The sequence below is a fragment of the Leptonychotes weddellii genome, chromosome 5, assembly GCF_054177405.1.
Source record: "Leptonychotes weddellii isolate Sample4059 chromosome 5, ASM5417740v2, whole genome shotgun sequence".
Classification (NCBI taxonomy): domain Eukaryota; kingdom Metazoa; phylum Chordata; class Mammalia; order Carnivora; family Phocidae; genus Leptonychotes; species Leptonychotes weddellii.
Genome location: NC_138373.1, coordinates 35,346,214 through 35,353,575, shown reverse-complemented (window position 1 = coordinate 35,353,575; position 7,362 = coordinate 35,346,214). Strand labels below are relative to the sequence as shown.

The following is a 7,362-nucleotide window of genomic DNA, read 5'->3' as shown; positions in this document are numbered from 1 at the left end:
CGTTTTTATTGAGTGTCTCTCAGGTGCTGCTCTAGGCCGTGGCAATAATGCAAGGAACAGAAGACACAAGAGCAGGGTGCCATGTAAGCACGCCCAGCCTAGAGCCCAGTACACAACCTTTCTTTCTGGGGAGGGCCCTGTGACAGTCCCAAAGGAGACAGAATGCTATGAGCCAGGTGGGGCCACCCCCCCTCCCCAGTGGTCTTGGGAGCAGGGCACTGGGGTTCCCTGCCTCCCGGGGACACCTGTCTTTCAGGACTGGTGGCTGCTGGGGCCAAGTACAGGCAGGCACGTAGGGCTGTCTGTACTTGGGGGTGGGGGCAGCGGTCTTGGGCATGTTTATATTGTCTGACGCCGAGGCTCTTGACCAGGGCAGCGGATGGGTCCAAGTCCCTACCATCCATGAGACACCTGGCCTCAGGTGGGATGAGGAGGAGGTCCTGGCTCAGGGCTCTGTCTCCCCAGCTGGCTTCTCCCACCGCCAGGCTTTGCCAAGTCACCTCTCGAATCACATATGTTCGGACATTTTTTGGAGAAGGAAGGTGGTCTCCCTCTCTCGGGGCTCTTTCTCGCACTCCCGTGGCTGAGCCAGCTCCCCTCCTACCACGCTCACGGAGTGTCCGCTCCATCTCCCGGTCAACCCTGCCTCTCAGCGGAGCGCCCAACTTCCTCAGGTCCCGGTGCAGCCTCCAGTCCCTGCGCACTCGGACTGACTGCCTTCAGCTGTGGGAGGGAGCCGGAAGGTGTCCTCCCTGCACCTGCCCCTGGCTGGGCTGGCCTTCGGGGTGTCCTGTGGGCGGACACGCGCCTCCCCGGGACGGCCTCCCCACCCCCGAAAAGAAGCCTCCTTCCCCCCGGGCTCCAGGCACGCCAATCCGGGCTCCCCTTCCCTTGAGCTGCAGCACCCCGTTTCCCTGGAGCGTCTAGCCCTCTCTGAGGTCGGCGATTCTGTTGCGTCTCCCCGCGCGGGGACGTGTGGTCCACGGGTCCCCGTGCCAGGGGGGGGCGCGGACTGGGCCGAGAGGGCTGGCGAGCGCAGGCTTCGAGCGGGACCCGGCGGGGCCAAGTTCCGCGGTCCGGAACGCGCGGGAAGGGCCCCGGGCCCGGGTGGAACGCCAGGGGAGGGCCGCTTCCGGCGCCCAGCCGAGGCCTCCGCCCCGCCACTTCCGGCGTCTCCGTTAGGAGCCGGGTGGGCGCGGGGTGGGGGCTAGGGTGCCGTCCAGCTCCCGTCCGGCGCGTGAGGGTCTCGGACCCGAGCCCGGGAGGGACGTTGGGGCGGGACGACCCTGAGCCGCGCGGCCCGCAGCCATGGAGCAGGACGAACCGGGCGAGGCGCTGACGGAGCTGCGCGAGCGGCGGCTGGGCGCGCTGGAGCTGCTGCAGGCGGCGGTGGGCTCAGGCCTGGCCGCCTACGCCGTGTGGGCGCTGCTACTGCAGCCCGGCTTCCGCCGTGTGCCGCTGCGGCTACAGGTGTGGGGCCCGGGGGCTGCCCCTCGGGGCCAGCGGGGCGTGGGGGCCGGCTGCAGGTGGGGCAGGGCGCCTGCGCCCAGACAGGAGGCTCCGGAGGCCGGCTCCGCGCCCTCCCTCCCCGCCCCGCCGTGTGACTCAGGCTTGGGGACCCAGCCTCGCCTGCCTCCTTGCCCAGGTGCCCTATGTCGGTGCGAGTGAGCGGCAGGTGGACCACGTGTTGTCGCTGCTGCGAGGTCGGCCGGGAAAGATGGTGGACCTGGGCTCTGGCGATGGCAGGATCGTAAGGAGTGTGTGTGTGTGTGGCGGGGGGGGGGGAGGGGGGGTGTTCTCGCCAGCGCACCTCCTTCTGGTCCCCACAGTCTCCTGTGCCCACAGGTGCTGGCCGCCCACAGGTGCGGTCTCCGCCCAGCTGTGGGCTACGAGCTGAACCCGTGGCTAGTGGGGCTGGCTCGGCTGCATGCCTGGAGGGCGGGCTGTGCCGGCAGCGTCTGCTACCGCCGTGAGGACCTCTGGAAGGTAACCCAGGGAGTCCGGGAGCCCCTCAGACCCTGCACCTGACCTCCACACTTCCAGTGCTGGTTGGCCACGGTGCTGACAACCCCAGCTTCCCCTGCCACCTGCGTGGGCTGGGGCCAGGACTTGGAAGCCACAGTGCCCACATGCCCACCAGACCTCCTTGGCCGGGGCTCTACTCCCCTCCTCTTGCAGGTGAACCTGAGGGACTGCCACAACTTGTCAGTGTTCCTGGCCCCTAGCGTGGTAGGTCTGGGGTCTGCTAGCTACAGGGGAGGCCCAGGCCAACCTCCGTGTGTGTGCTGGGCCTGGAGGAGGATGGGCAGGGCAGCCGTGTTCCATTGTGTATACCCTACCCTTCTGCTCTCTCCCACAGCTCCCACTGCTGGAAGACAAGCTGCAGGCAGAGCTGCCCCAAGGGGCCCGAGTGGTGTCGGGGCGCTACCCCCTCCCCACGTGGCAGCCTGTGGCTGTGATGGGTGAGGGTGTGGACCGTGTCTGGGCCTATGATGTCCGTAGTGGTGGGTTGGCTGGTCAGGCCTCCCCAGGACCCAGCTCTGCGTCAGTCCCTGGGGCCCCCAATTCTCAGGGCGGCTGACCATTTGGACACAATAAAGACTCGGTGGACTCTGTCCTGACTCTTGTTGGGTGGAGGGCTGGGTGGAATGACCCCCCCACCCCCCCCAAGAGGGTGCTGTGAGGAGGGCTCCATGCTGGCTGTGAAGAGTTCTGCTCTGAGTGTGACAGCTGGCTAGCGGCTTCGGGTCTTTGGGTGCTGGGGCTTGATGGGAGCTGTGGCCCCCACTTTCCACGCATTCTCTGTACCCATGAGCTTCCTCAGCCTCAGGATCTCCTGTCTGTACCTGCTTGGAGGGGTCAGGATTAGTCACTTGCCTGGCTGTGCACAAGCCCGGCTCTGTTACCTGGGACTGAGGCCCACCTGCCGAGGTGCTGGCCCACATACTCCTGTAGCTCAGAAAGTTGCTCCTCAGCCATTGTGGCCCGTACTAGCAGCTGCGCCCGCTCGCGTTCCAGCTCCGCCTGCCATGGGGAGGGCATAAGCTATGAGGCTGGATAAAGTGTGAGAAGGGGCCCCCAGCCAGGCCTTGCCTATTACCTGGGTGCCACGGGAGAAGTCTTGGAGCTTCTGGTGGATCTGGGCCCAGGATGCAGCTTCCTGGCCCCTGTGAGGAGAGAGGGAGGGGCAGGTATGAGGGCCAGCATTAGGCCAGGTGTTGGTCAATCACCTTGCTCAAGCTGGGGCACTTAGATGACTGACTTGCCTGCTGGGAGCAAGGTCAGGACAGCATGGGCCCACCTGGCCACTCTGGGCCCTGCTTGGGCCTTTGAGCCATCAGTAGGTACATGGGGGCAGGGCAGCCCAGGTCCAGAGGGCCTACTGACCGCTCACGGAGGGCTAAGCCACGAGGCCAGACAGTGACCCCGGTGCTGTACGAATGTTGATGGGGGGCCTCCCCCCATTCTAGGAGTTTATTTCTCAAAACTCGGAGTTGAGCTGATACCAGCCCCTGCCCATTGCACAGTTTGGAACATGGAGGCCCAGAGGCAAGGGCTGCGAAAGCCACCAGGCAGCCTGCTTCTGTCCTGTCCCGGGGCCAGGGCCTCTGCTGGCCATCCACCACACCTCTTCATCCTTAGGTCCCCTGGGTCTCACTGAAATGTGCCTTTCTCAGGGGATCTCCCTGACCCTCCCATTCAAGGTGAGCCCCTCTCCTGTCAGGGCCCCACTTAACCCAGGTACTTGGCTTTCTGTGATTATTGATGTCTCTCATACAGACCGAAACCCAAGGGCACAGATGGGCCACCTTGTTCACCACCGCAACCAAAGCCCCACCCAGGGCTTAGAGTTGGGGGAATAAATGAATGATCTCCCTGCAGGTCCCCCACCACCCACCCCAGGGTACTCACTGTGGCTCTGACGTGCCCCCCTGGGAGGCTTCATTGGGCCCCTTCTGTAGGAACAAGAGCAGCATCATGAGCCTGGTGGGCTGTGGGAGGGATTCTCTGTTGGCTGAATGAGGCAGGCTCCTCAGGGATGGCGTCTTTGCTGAGCCTGGGATGGGCCTGGGGTGTGTTCTGGGATGCTGTGCTCCAAGGCCAGTGTAGGGCAGCAGGGAGAGCTCACCTGGGCCTGGAGCTTCCGGAGCTTTGTCTCCAGCCTGGCCTGGGCTGCTCCCGGGTGGCCAAGTTCGGAGACCAGGTGCAGAGACAGTGGCTCCAGGTGTGAGGTGGCTGCATCAAAAGTAGCTTTGGGGGTCCCGGCTGCCCCAGTGGAGTCGGCCAGCACCTGCCGCACACTAAGCCACGTGCCAAGTCACATAGGGCCACCCCACCCCAGGTGCCCGTCTCCTGGAGGGGCCCACCTGCAGGCGGCCAGCAGCTCCTCGTGTCTACGGCTCATATCTGCCAGGCGTTTGCGGTAGGCATGAGCAGCCCGGGCCAACTGCTGCTCACGGCGGCGGTGCGCTGCCCGCATGTCCTCCAGAGTGGTCTCTAGGAATGTGCGGAGGGCTGCCGCGGCCGGCTCCCGGCCCGCGCCGTTTGCATACTCCTGGAGGGGTTGGGGCGGGGCTGGGGCCAGGGCCGAGGGGGCGGGGCTTGCCGGGCGCACACTGCTTCCCACAATCCCCTCTGCGGAGCGGAGGGGGCCGAGCTGCAGGCGGGCCCACCCAGGCTGGGCTTGGACTCCCCAGGACGCGAGGCCTCCCTCTCACCACAGGGCCACCCCACCCGGTGCTCACGGCCACGACTCGGGCACAGCGCTGCAGCTGGACGGCATACTCTTCGTTCAGTTTCTTGAGCTGCAACTGCAGCTGGGCGTTCTCTGCCTCAGACTGGCGCAGCTGGCCTTGGCAGGCAGACAACACCTGGGGGTGGAGGCAGCCTTGAACCGACACACCACAGGGTGGACCTTTGCAGACTGTAGGACACCACCTACTAGATCTCAAAGTGGGTAAGGCTGGGCCTCACCATGGCTTGTGCAGCTAGTCGCTGCCCAGCTGTCCTGGCCTCTTGTTGGGCTCCCTGCAGTCGCCGGCCCAGGTCTGCCCTGCGGACAAGCATGTGAAGCTCCGCTGGGCCCAGGGTGGGGACTCCCTCTGCTCTTGGGAAAAGCCACTCTGAGCCTGGTGCGGTCTGGATCCCCTCCATCCCAAGTGAGGCAGCCACTCACACACGTGTCTCCAGTGCCTGCTTCTGGGCCTTGTGCTGCTCCAGCACCCGCTTCCATTCTCCCTGCAGCTGCGGGGTACACAAGCTCTGGGTTCTTGGCACTGCCCAACACCACCCTGGGCTGGGAGAAATCTGGACAGATCCCCAGGCTAGGTGGCTGCACACTCACGCTGTTCCCCAGCTTCTGCTGTTCATCCCTAGGGATCAGGAAGTCCTCAGGCTGTGCCTGTATGAGAGAGTCGGTCCCAACCTCACTGTGCCTCTGCTGCACCCCTGTTGGGCTCCCACCCAGCCAGGCCCTCCATGCACTCATGGTGACCTGAGGTCTGTGGTGGACGGAGTGTCCCTGCTCCCAGGCCTTGTGCTGGAGCCCCTGGGCCAGCTCCTGGTGGTGCCCCAAGCCAGCCTCTGGGGGGGCTGCACAATCACCATGCAGTTCCAGCTCCAGCACCCGGCTCTCCAGCCGTAGGACCTGCAGGGTGACCAGGGTGAGCAGGTGCACCTGCCTGCCAGGTCACCCAGGGTAGGTCAACATCATCTGGGTACATACAGGGACACACAGCACACACAGGAGACATGGGGACTCACAGACACTGCATGAGTGTGTACAATCACATGGGTGTACCTGGACCCCTCACAGCACTGGTCCTAGGTATGCACCCTCCCCCCATGTGCTCGGGCTGGCACATGTGGGCACATACCAGCACCCACCTCACTCTTCAGCTCGAAGAGTTCAGCCTCATGCTGCTCCCGCAGGTGATGCGTTGTGATCTGCAGGTCGACCAACTCCTTGGAGATCTGTGGGTGGCCAGGGTAAGAGGTGGTGCCTGTGGGACCCTCCCTCTTGCTAGCTAGCACTCTAGGGCCCCCACACCCACCTGCAGTTGGTGCTCCTCACTCAGCTCTAGATCTGAGGGAAGCTCTGTCTTGAGGCTGGTTGTCCAGTCCTCCGCTTGTGGCAGAACCTGGAGAGGCATCACCCCCCCCCCCAGTTGGGTCTCAGGCTTGGGCAGTGGACTCCACTCCCAAGGAGCCACCAGCCATGCACTCCCCTCTCCCCAATACCCCCTCCACACACACACTGCCTGAGCTAGGGCAGTTTCTCCTGGCCTCTGAGGGTATAGGCTGGACCCCTGACCCCATGGCAGAAGCAGAAGTGTCCTGGAGGGACTCACGTTCTCACTGGCCCCAGGTCGGGGCGCTGGCCTGGGGCCTGTGGCTGCTGCATGCTCCATAGACAGAAGGGACTCTGGCCTCCCCAGGTGCAGTGCCGCCTTACCTACTGGCCTGTTGCTGCAACACTGTGGCTTGTGTTGCCAAGGCGTCTGTTGGTCCCCTGCAGATCCCCGGAGCTCTGGGGGCCCCGCCCACGAGGGCATTCGAGGGGAGGGGGGACTCCCTCAGCTCTTTCCGTATATGGCTTCCCCATCCTTTCTGGTTTCCGGCGCCGCAGCATTTATCCTGGGCACTGATGGAACCAGGAGTTCATGAGAAGGCCCAGCACAGAATGGAGCGACCGCGGCTGTCACTGCTGTCCTCGCGCAGGGTGCCTGCCCTGCCATGGGGGTTCACAGAGTAGGCGCCTTCTGCGTGCCTACTGTTTCTGGTTGGGCGCTGGGATGGGCAGGTGAACGAACTGTAAGGTTCCCCCGCCCCCAGGCCGAGGGAAGGGGGCGCAGACGTTCCAGTCAAGGGGCTGGGGGACTCAGGACTGGCTCAGCCCCGGCGCCAGGAGGGCTTCGCGGAGGCGGCGCCGGAGGGCCGGGAGCTGCGGGTCCGGCCGTGCGTGCGGCCCCCATCGGGAACGCGCGCGCCCCAGCCCGCGCACGCTTGCTCCCCGCGCCGGGGCACAGGCCGTTGGCGGCAGCCGGGCCGAGCACCGTGCTCCCTTCAGGCCCCGTGGCCAGCGTCTGAGGCCCGTGTCTGTCCGGCCGTCTTTTGGATGGTCCGCGCTGGCGTAGCCCCTGCGGGTAAGGAAACGGTTCGGGGGGCGCCTGGGTGGCTCAGTTGGTTAAGCGACTGCTTTCGGCTCAGGTCATGATCCTGGAATCCCTGGATCGAGTCCCGCATCGGGCTCCCTGCTCAGCAGGGAGCCTGCTTCTCCCTCTGACCCTCCCCCCTCTCATGTGCTCTCTCTCTCTCATTCTCTCTGTCTCAAATAAATAAATAAAATCTTTAAAAAAAAAA

General features: G+C 64.8%; 4 protein-coding genes across 7 annotated transcripts in view; 3 read left to right on the top strand and 1 right to left on the bottom strand.

The window, feature by feature from the left end:
• Positions 1 to 1,732, top strand: part of RHOT2 (ras homolog family member T2) — a 45,479-nt gene extending 43,747 nt beyond the window's left edge. Inside the window, exons 19-20 of the mRNA XM_081820399.1 lie at positions 408 to 938; positions 1,646 to 1,732. Of these exons, the coding sequence (XP_081676525.1) occupies positions 408 to 927 (520 nt within the window). The 3' untranslated portion in view covers positions 928 to 938; positions 1,646 to 1,732. The remainder of the gene's footprint in view (positions 1 to 407; positions 939 to 1,645) is intronic.
• On the top strand, positions 1,133 to 2,615 carry ANTKMT (adenine nucleotide translocase lysine methyltransferase). 2 transcript variants are annotated; one of them, XM_006739089.3, is made up of 5 exons: positions 1,138 to 1,470; positions 1,646 to 1,750; positions 1,846 to 1,986; positions 2,179 to 2,229; positions 2,360 to 2,615. In XM_006739089.3, exons 1-5 carry the CDS (start codon positions 1,309 to 1,311, stop codon positions 2,579 to 2,581), a joined length of 681 nt encoding a protein of 226 aa, XP_006739152.1. In that variant the 5' UTR covers positions 1,138 to 1,308; the 3' UTR covers positions 2,582 to 2,615. The 2 variants fall into 2 exon arrangements, with proteins under 2 accessions (XP_030890151.1, XP_006739152.1); XM_031034291.2 differs by lacking the exon at positions 2,179 to 2,229 and having other exon boundaries at positions 1,133 to 1,470.
• Positions 2,616 to 2,683: 68 nt separating this feature from the next.
• On the bottom strand, positions 2,684 to 6,826 carry CCDC78 (coiled-coil domain containing 78). Of its 3 annotated transcripts, XM_081820404.1 has the most exons (14): positions 6,351 to 6,826; positions 6,054 to 6,140; positions 5,887 to 5,973; positions 5,495 to 5,647; positions 5,345 to 5,401; positions 5,177 to 5,244; positions 4,975 to 5,053; positions 4,746 to 4,871; positions 4,368 to 4,555; positions 4,130 to 4,301; positions 3,913 to 3,992; positions 3,101 to 3,167; positions 2,924 to 3,024; positions 2,684 to 2,846 (listed from the first exon to the last, which is right to left on the bottom strand). In XM_081820404.1, the coding sequence occupies exons 1-14, from the start codon at positions 6,552 to 6,554 to the stop codon at positions 2,735 to 2,737; spliced, it is 1,581 nt and encodes a 526-aa protein (XP_081676530.1). In that variant the 5' UTR covers positions 6,555 to 6,826; the 3' UTR covers positions 2,684 to 2,734. The 3 variants fall into 3 exon arrangements, with proteins under 3 accessions (XP_081676530.1, XP_081676527.1, XP_081676528.1); XM_081820401.1 differs by having other exon boundaries at positions 5,345 to 5,647; XM_081820402.1 differs by having other exon boundaries at positions 3,913 to 3,956; positions 5,345 to 5,647.
• A 195-nt stretch (positions 6,827 to 7,021) lies between these two features.
• Positions 7,022 to 7,362, top strand: part of HAGHL (hydroxyacylglutathione hydrolase like) — a 4,049-nt gene continuing 3,708 nt past the window's right edge. Inside the window, exon 1 of the mRNA XM_081820416.1 lies at positions 7,022 to 7,145. The gene's annotated coding sequence lies outside the window, so the exon portion shown is untranslated. The remainder of the gene's footprint in view (positions 7,146 to 7,362) is intronic.

What these genes read in the sequence shown, in the direction of transcription:
- ANTKMT (XM_006739089.3), top strand. Translation starts at nt 1,309, where the DNA reads ATGGAGCAGGACGAACCGGGCGAGGCGCTGACGGAGCTGCGCGAGCGG. An exon ending in GTGTGCCGCTGCGGCTACAG is followed by an intron (nt 1,471 to 1,645) that starts GTGTGGGGCCCG and finishes CTCCTTGCCCAG; the next exon opens with GTGCCCTATGTCGGTGCGAG. An exon ending in GCCGTGAGGACCTCTGGAAG is followed by an intron (nt 1,987 to 2,178) that starts GTAACCCAGGGA and finishes CTCCTCTTGCAG; the next exon opens with GTGAACCTGAGGGACTGCCA.
- CCDC78 (XM_081820401.1), bottom strand. Translation starts at nt 6,554, where the DNA reads ATGCCCTCGTGGGCGGGGCCCCCAGAGCTCCGGGGATCTGCAGGGGAC. An exon ending in GACCTGGGGCCAGTGAGAAC is followed by an intron (nt 6,141 to 6,350) that starts GTGAGTCCCTCC and finishes ATGCCTCTCCAG; the next exon opens with GTTCTGCCACAAGCGGAGGA. An exon ending in TCTTCGAGCTGAAGAGTGAG is followed by an intron (nt 5,648 to 5,886) that starts GTGGGTGCTGGT and finishes GTCACCCTGCAG; the next exon opens with GTCCTACGGCTGGAGAGCCG.